The sequence below is a fragment of the Dreissena polymorpha genome, chromosome 12 (genome assembly GCF_020536995.1).
Source record: "Dreissena polymorpha isolate Duluth1 chromosome 12, UMN_Dpol_1.0, whole genome shotgun sequence".
Classification (NCBI taxonomy): Eukaryota; Metazoa; Mollusca; class Bivalvia; order Myida; family Dreissenidae; genus Dreissena; species Dreissena polymorpha.
In genome coordinates, this window is record NC_068366.1 from 33,003,886 (window position 1) to 33,019,347 (window position 15,462).

The 15,462-nt window shown below is 37.5% G+C and overlaps 1 protein-coding gene across 8 annotated transcripts in view; it reads left to right on the forward strand.

The window, feature by feature from the left end:
* Positions 1–14,150, forward strand: part of LOC127854287 (bis(5'-adenosyl)-triphosphatase enpp4-like) — an 87,998-nt gene extending 73,848 nt beyond the window's left edge. For 5 of the 8 annotated variants that reach the window (XM_052389359.1, XM_052389360.1, XM_052389358.1 and 2 more), the window contains 2 exons: positions 2,061–2,294; positions 10,216–14,150. In XM_052389359.1, coding sequence (XP_052245319.1) covers positions 2,061–2,294; positions 10,216–10,418 — 437 coding nt within the window. In that variant the 3' untranslated portion in view covers positions 10,419–14,150. Of the gene's footprint in view, positions 1–251; positions 546–2,060; positions 2,295–10,215 lie in introns of those variants that run through there. The other 3 variants (XR_008037013.1, XM_052389363.1, XR_008037014.1) reach the window with 3 other exon arrangements.
* The last annotated feature ends 1,312 nt before the right edge of the window (positions 14,151–15,462 follow it).

Genomic DNA, 15,462 nt, shown 5'->3' on the forward strand with positions numbered 1-15,462 from the left:
AACGTGAAAAGGCCCCTGGAAGCATGCCTATACACTCAGCATCTAGCTCAGTCCTTAACTTTCAGAAAGTTCAACGATGCCAGACATTTTATCTCAGATAATTGCTAAAAGCATCCTTTTTTCAAAAAAAATATTTCAGTTAGGTCTTAGAAACCTTTAAAAAAACTGAATTATAATATTAGTTACACTGCTTCTTTCTGACCCCATACGGTGTGATACAGGCTCAGTAAATACATATTTTGCCTGAGTGCAGCTCAAGCCCAAGGTAAGTTTTCTATCCTGTTTCACACCATGCGGGGTCAGTAAGAGGCCTTGTAACAAATTTAGAACCAATCATCTTCCATCATCAATGTAAAAACACGAGAAAAGTTTGCTATTATCATGTATATTATAATGTCGTCCTGTTTATATCATTGACCTCATTGCATCATTGACATCATTAAACTTTACTAACCTTATATACAGATCTATACACCTAATATGGAACAATACACAGTCAGCATGTGATCTAGCTGTGCAAATGAAAACCAAATATTCTGTAAGAGGTAAGATAATAATTTTGTCTGACCTGCCTGTCTGACTGGAAGCTTTAAGGTAAAGCTTTATAAGAGTCACTTTATCTATTCGTCTTACTGACTGTTAGTCTGTCCTGTTGCTATTGAGGGTATTAATAGCCTACATGGGCACATATGGGTTATTTCCCTATGAAATTTGGTCAATAGGTCATTCAGTCCAGAGACCTTTTGTTTTCACACAGGTCAAGGTTACAAGGGGCTGGTAGCATGAAATTATGTAGGTACAATAATCAGAGTGAGTGACATTAAAAGGACCTTTTCACGTTTTGATAAATTGACAAAAATGAAAAAAAAATGTTTCAGATTTAAAAACATGAAAAAAAAACAAAACAATTGTATAATTTGGAAAATTCACCTGTTATCACTATATTTTGGGACATCATGAGGATTGCTTTTATAAAGTATGGAATACATCCGGTCTTATGTCAGCACGGAGTAGTTTAAGGGCTATATATTTTTACTCCAAAGGTCAGTGGTTCCAGTCTCGATACGGATTACTTTTTTTTCTTTCTTTAATTGTATTTTTGTTTTATGCTGGAACTATTTAGTTCCAATGTTTAAATTTATCAATTTAAAGCATTTAATGACAAACTTCAAAACATACCTAATGTTATTAAATTAAAATTTTATTGAAAAATTTCATACTTAATAACATTCTTTTCTATTTATAGTAACAAAATTAAGTCTATATTTTACTGATATGGATTAAAAAAAGGCGTGACATTCACAAAAGCTGTACAGATAGCACTTTTTATTGAGCCAGATACATGTACATATGATTGGCACACGATTGGTTTTCTTTCGTGCCATTGTTAATGGCTAAAACATTTATTTACATTAACTGACTGTTTTCACGTGTCGAACATAACACATCTCAATTAATGCGTTTCAATTTCAATATTATTCATCTGAAATGAAGTTAAACAAATGTATGTATGGATGATATTGTGTTATGTAACATCTTTTTTGTGCAATTTACAAGTAGCAATAACTACATGTAATACAAGCTTTCATACCTTGGACATAATGTTTTCATTCATTCAAATTGAATCATGAATTCTTAAAGGTATGTTATAAACAGGTTTCAATATGGCTATAGTGTGAGATGGGCCCGTATTGTCAGACCTTTTTTGGCATTGGCCCCCCTGGCAAATGCTTTCGAGACTGCAGAAGGCATGCAATACAGGCCCATTAACACACCATGACCTAGTATCACAAAGATACTTGAGACAATATTCTGATTTTACTTTGAGTGTTTTTTCAATTTTTGAGTTTAGTTTTACCATCATGCTCAATTTGGTGTTAATAAAAGCATTCATGAGTTTTGAGTCTGACTCGGTCCTGAGTTTGTGGAGCAATATGTACATATTCTTACAGCTGAGAATTTAGATTATTCCAGTGCTGACCGACAGTCTCATTACTCATTAGCGTGATAGCTGACATTGATCTTGAATACATAGTTGTGTTCTCCTTTCTTCATAATAGCTGGTAACCATGGCTATTCCAATGACGTGGCCGACATGCATCCGTTTTTCGCCGCTATGGGACCGTCCTTCAAGAAAGGCTCCAAGGTGATGACCTTCAACAGCGTGGACGTGTACCCCATGTTGTGCACAATACTGGGCTTGAAGCCTGCGCCAAACAACGGCAGTATGGACGTTGTGGCAGAGTTGCTAGTAGATCGTCTCAAGGAGAACACTGGCAGCACGTTTGGAACATGTAAGATAACAAGGCGGCGCTTGAGACCTTCCAGTGGCTTTGTCTGTTTAGGAAGCCTTCTTCAGGGGAAATCAGGGCTTAAAGCATGTTGGTAAAGTGTCATATCAGATTAGCCTGTGGAGTCCACACAGGTGAATAATGATCTAAACTTTCAGCCTTAACTGCATTTTGGTTAGAAACTAATAGAAGAGGCTTTCTTTAAACTAAAACTTACATAAATAAGGAAAGTGTCATCCCTGATTAGCCTGTGCATACTTCACAGGAGAATCTGGGACAACACATTAGACACATGCATTAAGCCCAGTTTTCCCAGAAGGTGGCTCAATTTAAAAGTAGTAATACAAGAAATAGGATATTTATTAGCTTAAAATGTGCAAATCAAAACAACAGGGTTATTAAACAATTAACTTGTAATTTTTAAAATATGTTATAAATCCAATCGTTTTGTTCATAGAAATTATTGTATAGCATGAATAAATACAGATTTACATGTTTGTATCTTGTGAATTCAAAAGGTTTTGAAAAAGACTGTTACTTGTGCTTAAATCAATGTTTGCATTAACGTCGTAAACATATGTAATATGGCTGCGCTCTGGGAAAGCTGGGCTCTAAGTGTGTTTATTAAATTGTATCCCAGATTATGCTATGAATACATGTGATTCATCTTTGACCTGTAATTAATCAGGGACAACACTTTCCGCTTTAATGTAATTTTTTCATGTAGAGGAATGCTCTTCTTAGCAAAAATCCAGCAAAAGCGAGAAGTGTCATCCCAGATTAGTTTAGTTTAAAGCTATTTATTTTAGCTCGATTGCATTGAAATCCTGAGGCTTATTGAAACGCTCTCGCGTCTATTTGCTGGGACTTAGAACCAGTACTTGGTGTCTTTGGGGAAGATCGAAAGAACACTCCCACAGTGTGGATCGAACTTGTGACCTCTATGTCACTAGATTAGCCTGGGACAACACTTAACGCACATGCATTAAGCCTGGGACAACACTTAACGCACATGCATTAAGCCTGGGACAACACTTGACACACATGCATTAAGCCTGGAACAACACTTAACGCACACGCATTAAGCATGGGACAACGCTTAACGCACATGCATTAAGCCTGGGACAACACTTAACGCACATGCATTAAGCCCCTAGATTAGCCTGGGACAACACTTAACGCACATGCATTAAGCCCCTTGATTAGCCTGGGACAACACTTAACGCACATGCATTAAGCCCCTAGATTAGCCTGGGACAACACTTAGCGCACATGCATTAAGCCCCTAGATTAGCCTGGGACAACACTTAACGCACATGCATTAAGCCCCTTGATTAGCCTGGGACAACACTTAACACACATGCATTAAGCCCCTAGATTAGCCTGGGACAGCACTTAACGCACATGCATTAAGCCCCTAGATTAGCCTGGGACAACACTTAACACACATGCATTAAGCCCCTAGATTAGCCTGGGACAACACTTAACGCACATGCATTAAGCCCCTAGATTAGCCTGGGACAACACTTAACACACATGCATTAAGCCCCTAGATTAGCCTGGGACAACACTTAACACACATGCATTAAGCCCCTAGATTAGCCTGGGACAACACTTAACACACATGCATTAAGCCCCTAGATTAGCCTGGGACAACACTTAACGCACATGCATTAACAGTGCTCCAGCTAGGCTTTAATCGAAGGGCGCCGCGCCCTGCCCTCCCGAACCTCCGCCCTGCCCCCCCGAACCTCCGCCCTGCCCCCCCCCCCCCCCCCCCCCTCAAAAAAAAAAAAAAAATTTTTTTTTTTTTTTTTTTTTTTACATATGATAATTCATAAATCTCTTATTACATTGTAATTAGTTTAATCCTCATTGTAGACATTATATTTGAATGGTTTAATAATAATGGGAATAATACAATTATTTATAACATATAAATTAACATGCAAATAAAAGCATTCCAGAAACACCCGCGCGCTCGAACGTGCCCTTTTCACAAAATACTGCGCGTTGAAAGTGCACTTTTGACAAAAAAGCCACCCTGCCCTTTTCAAATTCTAGCTGGAGCACTGATTAAGCCCCTAGATTAGCCTGGGACAACACTTAACACACATGCATTAAGCCCCTAGATTAGCCTGGGACAACACTTAACGCACATGCATTAAGCCCCTAGATTAGCCTGGGACAACACTTAACACACATGCATTAAGCCCCTAGATTAGCCTGGGACAACACTTAACGCACATGCATTAAGCCCCTAGATTAGCCTGGGACAACACTTAACACACATGCATTAAGCCCCTAGATTAGCCTGGGACAACACTTAACGCACATGCATTAAGCCTGGGACAACACTTAACGCACATGCATTAAGCCTGGGACAACACTTAACGCACATGCATTAAGCCTGGTACAACACTTGACACACATGCATTAAGCCCCTAGATTAGCCTGGGACAACACTTAACGCACATGCATTAAGCCCCTAGATTAGCCTGGGACAACACTTAACACACATGCATTAAGCCCCTAGGTTAGCCTGGGACAACACTTAACACACATGCATTAAGCCCCTAGATTAGCCTGGGACAACACTTAACACACATGCATTAAGCCCCTAGATTAGCCTGGGACAACACTTAACGCACATGCATTAAGCCCCTAGATTAGCCTGGGACAACACTTAACGCACATGCATTAAGCCCCTAGATTAGCCTGGGACAACACTTAACACACATGCATTAAGCCCCTAGATTAGCCTGGGACAACACTTAACGCACATGCATTAAGCCTGGGACAACACTTAACGCACATGCATTAAGCCTGGGACAACACTTAACGCACATGCATTAAGCCTGGTACAACACTTGACACACATGCATTAAGCCCCTAGATTAGCCTGGGACAACACTTAACGCACATGCATTAAGCCCCTAGATTAGCCTGGGACAACACTTAACACACATGCATTAAGCCCCTAGGTTAGCCTGGGACAACACTTAACACACATGCATTAAGCCCCTAGATTAGCCTGGGACAACACTTAACACACATGCATTAAGCCCCTAGATTAGCCTGGGACAACACTTAACGCACATGCATTAAGCCCCTAGATTAGCCTGGGACAACACTTAACACACATGCATTAAGCCCCTAGATTAGCCTGGGACAACACTTAACGCACATGCATTAAGCCCCTAGATTAGCCTGGGACAACACTTAACACACATGCATAAAGCCCCTAGATTAGCCTGGGACAACACTTAACGCACATGCATTAAGTATGGGACAACACTTAACGCACATGCATTAAGCCTGGGACAACACTTAACGCACATGCATTAAGCCTGGTACAACACTTGACACACATGCATTAAGCCCCTAGATTAGCCTGGGACAACACTTAACGCACATGCATTAAGCCCCTAGATTAGCCTGGGACAACACTTAACACACATGCATTAAGCCCCTAGGTTAGCCTGGGACAACACTTAACACACATGCATTAAGCCCCTAGATTAGCCTGGGACAACACTTAACACACATGCATTAAGCCCCTAGATTAGCCTGGGACAACACTTAACGCACATGCATTAAGCCCCTAGATTAGCCTGGGACAACACTTAACACACATGCATTAAGCCCCTAGATTAGCCTGGGACAACACTTAACGCACATGCATTAAGCCCCTAGATAAGCCTGGGACAACACTTAACACACATGCATTAAGCCCCTAGATTAGCCTGGGACAACACTTAACGCACATGCATTAAGCCCCTAGATTAGCCTGGGACAACACTTAACACACATGCATTAAGCCCCTAGATTAGCCTGGGACAACACTTAACACACATGCATTAAGCCCCTAGATTAGCCTGGGACAACACTTAACACACATGCATTAAGCCCCTAGATTAGCCTGGGACAACACTTAGCGCACATGCATTAAGCCCCTAGATTAGCCTGGGACAGCACTTAACGCACATGCATTAAGCCCCTAGATTAGCCTGGGACAACACTTAACGCATATGCATTAAGCCCCTAGATTAGCCTGGGACAACACTTAACGCACATGCATTAAGCCCCTAGATGAGCCTGGGACAACACTTAACACACATGCATTAAGCCCCTAGATTAGCCTGGGACAACACTTAACACACATGCATTAAGCCCCTTGATTAGCCTGGGACAACACTTAACGCACATGCATTAAGCCCCTAGATTAGCCTGGGACAACACTTAACACACATGCATTAAGCCCATAGATTAGCCTGGGACAACACTTAACACACATGCATTAAGCCCCTAGATTAGCCTGGGACAACACTTAACGCACATGCATTAAGCCCCTAGATTAGCCTGGGACAACACTTAACGCACATGCATTAAGCCCCTAGATTAGCCTGGGACAACACTTAACGCATATGCATTAAGCCCCTAGATTAGCCTGGGACAACACTTAACACACATGCATTAAGCCCCTAGATTAGCCTGGGACAACACTTAACGCACATGCATTAAGCCCCAATATTAGCCTGGGACAGCACTTAACGCACATGCATTAAGCCCCTAGATTAGCCTGGGACAACACTTAACACACATGCATTAAGCCCCTAGATTAGCCTGGGACAACACTTAACGCATATGCATTAAGCCCCTAGATTAGCCTGGGACAACACTTAACACACATGCATTAAGCCCCTAGATTAGCCTGGGACAACACTTAACGCACATGCATTAAGCCCCTAGATTAGCCTGGGACAACACTTAACACACATGCATTAAGCCCCTAGATTAGCCTGGGACAACACTTAACGCACATGCATTAAGCCCCTAGATTAGCCTGGGACAACACTTAACACACATGCATTAAGCCCCTAGATTAGCCTGGGACAACACTTAACACACATGCATTAAGCCCCTAGATTAGCCTGGGACAACACTTAACGCACATGCATTAAGCCCCTAGATTAGCCTGGGACAACACTTAACGCACATGCATTAAGCCCCTAGATTAGCCTGGGACAACACTTAACACACATGCATTAAGCCCATAGATTAGCCTGGGACAACACTTAACGCACATGCATTAAGCCCCTAGATTAGCCTGGGACAACACTTAACACACATGCATTAAGCCCCTAGATTAGCCTGGGACAACACTTAACACACATGCATTAAGCCCCGTTTCTCAGAGCAAAGCTAATATCTTAGTATGCAATTATTTTGCCTTGGATGCCTGTTTCCTTTATTGGACAAAGCAAAAAGTCAAAGTTGAGTCAAATATAGTAAAAAGTGGTACTTAAGCTTCATCAGCTATAGACTAATTATTTAAAAAATATTAATGTAAACTGCAGAGTTAGAAGCCAGAATCCATAATCTTCCTAAAAACGCCTGACTTAGCATTATTTATCATTACCAAACCTTTCCGAATGAAATAATTCTATACTACACCAGGCATGAGTATGAAATTTGATTGGTTCAAAAAATGTCCCTCTTCACTATTTTAGCTAGCATACAATTTATTAGATTCACATTAGAGCTTGGTTAGTGGTCACCATAGCAGACCGGTGGGGTTTCCTTTGGGTATTCTGGTTTCTCCCACATCACAAGACACCACCAAAAGAAATTGCTTTTTAGTAAAAAATAAATAGCGGAAAGTTGCTGCTGTATACAATCTTTGTCCCACCTTTTGTGAGTGTAGGTAGTTGATTTATGTAGGAGCGCTGGGACACACTCCAGACCAACAAATATGTCAGCCTAAGACGCAGAAGGACCTCATAAACTTCAAAACACACTCACACATTTTGTTCTGCGAATTTAATATTGAAACATAGGTATTAGAAAATAATTGTAAACCAGTCAGATCTCAGTAAATATAGACAGCTAAATCATTGCAAAATGAAAGTGTTAACAGGGTGGCCCCAGCATGTCTTTGAGCATTGCTAATATTTTTTTCAATAATGGGAAGTATTTTTATGTACACTCAATGTAATTATCTAAAGGGATATTAAGACGCATTTGTTGTCCCTTAGAAAGTGAACTTTATTAAAGACATTTCTTACTAGATTCAAGTTTTAAAGGCTTCCAACTATAAAATACTGATGAGCAGCAAACAGCTTCAACCTGAACAGACTGCGAGTTACTCGCAGGCTGTTCTGGTTTTTTGCTGTTTGCACATAGCCATTTTCACTTGCTTTAGAGTGGGAAAGGGTTAAGAATAAATAATGCCTCGGTTTAAACTCTTTTGATTGATGTTTTGGCATTTCGCCTTTATCTAAATTACAAAAAACATCTTTTAGACTTCATTTGTATGTCTTAACATCACGTAAAAAACAATAATGTCAAAACATCAATTAAATTAGTATAATCAAAGGATATTTTATTGAAGCAAGGTTGTATTAAAATTACCAAACAAAGAACAGCAACATAAATTGTTAATCCATGTGGTGGGGTTTATACGTAACAATATTGAAGTCACTTAAACCCAAGGACTCTGTAGAATTTGGGGGAATGCAAACACTGATTAAATTAATGTTGCTGTCTTACTTGTTAAGGTTTTGTTAAAGAATTAAAAAAACATTGCATTTTTTGTTCAGGGTAGATGAATGGGTTTTTATAAAAAGCTTTTAGAATTAAAAAGAATTAATTAGAATTGTTAAAGAATTAAAAAAAACATTGCATTTTTTGTTCAGGGTAGATGAATGGGTTTATATAAAAAGCTTTTAGGAAAATATTAAAATTAACATTTCAGACATATTCATTCTGATAGTTGGTGTCTTGTCATATTTCAGACATATTCATTCTGATAGTTGTTTTGTTGTCATATTTCAGACATATTCATTCTGATTGTTGTTTTGTTGTCATATTTCAGACATATTCATTCTGTTAGTTGTTTCGTTGTCATATTTCAGACATATTCATTCTGATTGTTGTTTTATTGTCATATTCCGACAAATTCATCCTGATAGTTGGTGTCTTGTCATATTTCAGACATATTCATTCTGATAGTTGGTGTCTTGTCATATTTCAGACAAATTCATGAGATAATTGCTTGTCATATTTCAGACATATTTATTCTGATAGTTGGTGTCTTGTCATAGTTCAGACATATTCATTCTGATACAGTAGTTGGTGTTTTGTCATATTTCAGACATATTCATTCTGATAGTTGGTGTCTTTTCATATTTCAGACAAATTCATGTGATACTAGTAATTGCTTTTCAAATTTCAGACATATTCATTCTGATAGTTGGTGTCTTGTCATATTTCAGACATATTCATTCTGATACAGTTGTTGGTGTTTTGTCATATTTCAGACATATTAACGTGATAATTGCTTGTCATATTTCAGACATATTAATGTCATAATTGCTTGTCATATTTCAGACATCAATGTGATAATTGCTTGTCATATTTCAGACATATTCATTCTGATAGTTGGTGGCTTGTCATATTTCAGACATATTCATTCTGATAGTTGGTGTCTTGTCATATTTCAGACATATTCATTCTGATAGTTGGTGTCTTTTCATATTTCAGACATATTAATTCTGATACATTTTGTCTTGTCAAACATATTCATGTGATTATTGCTTGTCATATTTCAGACATATTCATTCTGATACAGTAGTTGGTGTTTTGTCATATTTCAGACATATTCATTCTGATAGTTGGTGTCTTGTCATATTTCAGGCATAATCATTCTGATACAGTAGTTGGTGTTTTGTCATATTTCAGACTTATTAATGTGATAATTGCTTGTCATATTTCAGACATATTAATGTGATAATTGCTTGTCATATTTCAGACATATTAATGTGATAATTGCATGTCGTATTTTAGACATATTAATGTGATAATTGCTTGTCATTTTTCAGACATATTCATTCTGATAGTTTTTTGTTTTGTCATATTTCAGACATATTCATTCTGATAGTTGGTGGACTGGTCAGCGGTGTGTTTGCAGTGGCGGCCTGTCAGGTTCAGCGCCAGTTGCGCCGCAGGAGGTACCAGTCCCATCCAATCCACAAGCTACCGATGTCCATGATGAGCGTGCCTAGTTCAAGGAAGGAGGATGCAGCCATTGGTCTGCTTAGTGATATGTCTGACGAAGAATTTTAATGTGTCATAGGATAATGATTATGGGCACTTTTTTTGCAGCAATTTTAAGCTTGTTTTTATGCCCCCAAAGGAGGGCATATAGTGATCGGACCGTCTGTCCGTCTGCTTGTCTGTTTGTCCGTCTGTCACACTTTGTGGTTTCGCGTTTAGGTTTTGAAAAATCCTCATTACTTCTATGTCCCTTCACATAGCAACTTGATATTTGGCATGCATGTGTATCTCATGGAGCTGCACATTTTGAGTGGTGAAAGGTCAAGGTCATCCTTCAAGGTCAAAGGTAACAAAACATGTATCAAAGCGGCGCAGTAGGGGGCATTGTGTTTCTGACAAACACATCTCTTGGTTTTTTTTAATTAATTTTGTGTACCATAGTACTGTAGTAATGGGCCCTTTTCAAATGCATTCATCAATTGTCAGATACCAAAAAAATCTATGGTACAAAAATATATCATAAAATACTTATAATATAAACAGAAATTATGTTTTTCCAATATTATATTTATATCCCCTAAAATTATTTCTGCATTTAATTGTTGTGTGCTTCTTCAATATTCTTCCAATTTTATCTTCTTTTTCAGCCCTTTTTGCAAAGCTAGCAAAAGGTTTTATTTTCTTCTTTTTAACATTTTTAATATCTTTTTTCACAAATATGTAACTGAATCATATATGAATAAAAACAACCCATAATGAATATAGCTTGGTTTTGTGGATAAACAAGACCATGCCTTTAATAACTGTTGGCATGCAAGCTTGGATGGTTGTCACCGTCCCCGAGAGGTTGAGTTTTGTCCTGGCACTCGGTCTTTCCCCAAAAGCTCAAAACCACATACATTTTATATCCTCAAGTAGAAACTAAATAGCTGAAAAGAGCATGAAAACATTTGCCCCAATTTTCGTTTGTAAGTAGATTCATTTGTAAGGGGTGCAGGGACACACTTGTGGTCCTCACATAATGAAGCCTCAGGTGTGGAAGGACCTCATAAACATGGAAATACACACTCATTCCTCAATATTGAGGACTTACCATGTGTGATTATAATGATAATAAAGTACGGATGCACTAATTATGTGAAGTAAGCATAATACATCATACTTAGAATAAACAGTTGTTTTTCACAAATTTTCATGTAATGCAGTTTTAACATCGTAAGTGTAGTAGACATTTTCATGTGTAACTGCATCTTTAAAATTCACTTGATATCATTTATGAGAGAAAATTCTGTTAATCCATGTATACAGTATTGTTGTTTTAACATTTTCTCTTAAATGATATTGTATCTAAGCATGCATGAAGAGTTGATAAATACAGTTAAAATGATAAAACACACAATCTTGCATTTTAATGCTAAATGCCAAAGTTGTTAAAGGAATAATGAATCGTTTTATCAGAAACAGGAGAATTACCATGAACCTTCTAAGTTAAAAGTTCATTTGGACCATACATGTATTTGTTTGTTTGTTTACTTCCATAGCTTAATAAAGGCAAAAGACTGTTTAAATTCATCACATGTCGGTCAAAATACTCAAATTTATATGCATTTGAAGATATTTGTTGTATTTGCTCACTAGTAAACCTTTGTATGTATATGAGTCAGACTTATTGTTCAAGTGAGTCTACTGTAATGTTAACATGTGTAAACTTTGGTGTCTGCTTTGACATATAGATGTGCTTAATATGCACCCAATATGCAAGAATTGAGAACAATAATATTTGTAATTATTCATTTGGATTTATCACATATATATTTCAGGTTACACTGCAATTTTGTTTTATATGGTATCCTGAAGGAGTTACATAGTATTGCCTCAACAAAGTTGCTTAACTACTTAATTTTTATCTCTTGGGTCACTGACATTTATGCCCAGACATATGTACAGTATGTATAGACATAAAATGTAAGTTAAGAATCTGAAGGCTTTTACTCTTTCAGTTTGTTAGCTCACCTAAGCACTCAGTGCTCAAGTTGAGCTATAGTAATCACCCTATGTCCAGCCTTGTGCTGCTTATTGCGTCAATTTTTATCTCATAACCACTATAGAGGCCAAGATTTAATCCAATCTTGGAAGAAATTTGGTCTGTATGTTTAATCTTATTGGTATGTAGGCCAAGTTGGAACCTGGGTCATTTGCTTTATAAACAAGGTCATTCGGTAAAAAAGAAAGTCCTGGTTACCTGTCTTGAAATATGTATAACTTAATCTTGATGAAACTTGGTCAGAATGGTTATCTTTACATATTTAAGGTTAAGTTCCAATCTTGTTTACGTGTTTTTAAAATCTATGTCATCCACCCTAGAGACCACATTTATGTCTCAGTCTTGATGAAACTTGGTCAGAATGGTTATCTTTACATATTTTAGGTTAAGTTCGAATCTAGGTAACGTGTGTTTAAAAACCCACCCTAGAGGCCAAATTTATGACTCAGTCTTGATGAAACTTGGGCAGAATGTTCATTTTGTCAATATCTGGAACGAGTTTAAATTTTGATTTAGATTACATGCATCTCAAAATGAGGTCACCAGGTCAAATCTTAGTAAATTGTGTAACCTGTCTGGAGGTCACAATTATAACTCAAACTTGATGACACTTGGGTCAGAATATTTATCTTTACAATATCTAAGATCAATCTGGGTCATGTGCGTCTAGAAACTAGGTCATAATTTCCAATCCTTAAAAAATGTTATTGGCGACATTTATTTCTCAAGCTTGATAAAACTTGGTCAGAAGGTTTATCTTAACAATATCCAGGTCAAGATTGAATCTTTGTTAGATGCGTCCATAAACTAGGTCACCTGGTCAAATCTTTAACAAAAACTTGTTACCACTCTATGGCCACATTTGTGACTGAGCGTTAATGAAACTTGGTCAGAATGTCTATTCAAATATCAAGGCCATCTTTGAATGGTATATTGGGGTAAAAAAGTAGATTACCAGGTAAAGTCCTCAACAATTGGTCAATTCATGTGAGGGCTTATAGGCCATATGGCCCTCTTGTTTCATTATTTTTCTGGGAGTTTTTTATTACAAAGTTTGAGCTCTGCTCTTTTGTTCCATGCTCAATGTGGAATATATTGTACATATGATGTATTAAATTAACATTTCTTCAATTATTAATTGCTTTGCTTTGTGTTATTAATAATTATCAGAAGGTTGCCTAATAATTTTTAGCTCACCTGAGCACAACGTGCTCATGATGAGCTTTTGTTATCGCCTTTTGTCTGTCGTCCGTCGTCCGTTGTGCGACGTCAACATTTGCCTTGTTCACTCTCTAGAGGCCACATTTATTGTCCAATCTTCATGAAATTTGGTCAGAAGATTGGTTTCAATAATATCTTGGATGAGTTCGAAAATGGTGACGTTTGCTTGAAAAACATGGCTGCCAAGGGGCGGGCATTTTTCCTTATATGGCTATAGCAAAATCTTGTTAACACTCTAGAGGCAACATTTATTGTCCGATCCTCATAGAACTTGGTCAGAAGATTCATCCCAATAATATCTTGGACGAGTTAGAAAATGATGTCTGTTGGTTGAAAAACATGGTAGCCAGGGGCGGGGCATTTTTCCTTATATGGCTATAGTAAAACCTTGTTAACACTCTAAAGGCCACATTTATTTTCCGATCTTCATGAAACTTACTCAGAAGATTTGTCCCACTGATATCTTGGATGAGTTCAGAAATTGTAACCTTTGCTTGAAAAAACATTACTGCCAAGGGGCGTGGCATTTTTCCTTATATGGCTATATATATATATATATATATATATATATATATATATATATATATATAATATATATATATATATATATATATATATATATATATATATATATATATATATATATATATATATATATATATATATATATACATTTATATGACTATAGTAAAATCTTGTTAACACTCTAGAGGCCACATTTATTGTCCAATCTTCATTAAACTTGGTCAGAAGATTCATCTGAATATTTTGGACGAGTTCGAAAATGATGCAGGTTGGTTTGAAAACATGGCCGCCAGGGGGCGGGGCATTTTTCCTAATATGGCTATAGTAAAACCTTGTTAACACTCTAGAGGCCACATTTATTGTCCAACCTTGATGAAATTTGGTTAGAAGATTTGTCTTAATGATATCTTGGATGAGTGCGAAAATGGTTAGGTTTGCTTGAAAAACATGGCCGCCAAGGGGCGGGGCATTTTTCTTTATATGGCTATTTATGGCTATAGTAAAATCTTGTAAACACTCTAGAGGCCACATTTATAGTCCGATCTTCATGAAACTCGGTCAGAAGATTCATCCCAATAATATCTTGGATGAGTTCAAAAATGATGCCGGTTGGTTGAAAAACATGGCCACCACGGGGGCGGGGCTATTTTCCTTATATGGCTATAGTAAAACCTTGTTAACACTCTAGAGGTCACATTTATTTTCCGATCATCATGAAACTTGGTCAGAAGATTTGTTCCAATGATATCTTGGATGAGTTCGAAAATGGTTTTGGTTGCTTTAAAAACATGGCCAACAGGGGTGGGGCATTTTTCCTTATATGGCTATATATGGCTATAGTAAAACCTTGTTAACACTCTAAAGGCCACATTTATTGTCCAATCTTCATGAAATTTTGTCTGAAGATTGGTCTCAATGATATCTTAGATGAGTTTGAAAATAATTATGTTTGCTTGAAAAAAATGGCTTCCAAGGGGCGGGGCATTTTTCATATATGGCTTTAGTAAAATCTTGTTAACACTCTAGAGGCCACATTTACTGTCCGATCTTCATGAAACTTGGTCAGAAGATTAATCCCGATAATATCTTGGACAAGTTAAAAAATGATGCCGGTTGGTTGAAAAACACGGCTTCCAGGGGGCGGGGCATTTTTCCTTATATGGCTATAGTAAAACCTTGTTAACACATTAGAGGCCACATTTATTTTTCGATCTTCGTGAAACTTGGTCAGAAGATGTATCCCAATAATATCTTGTTATCTCAGGTGAGCGACTTTGGGCCTTTCAGGCCCTCTTGTTATTAAATGTTTCATTTTATTTTTTA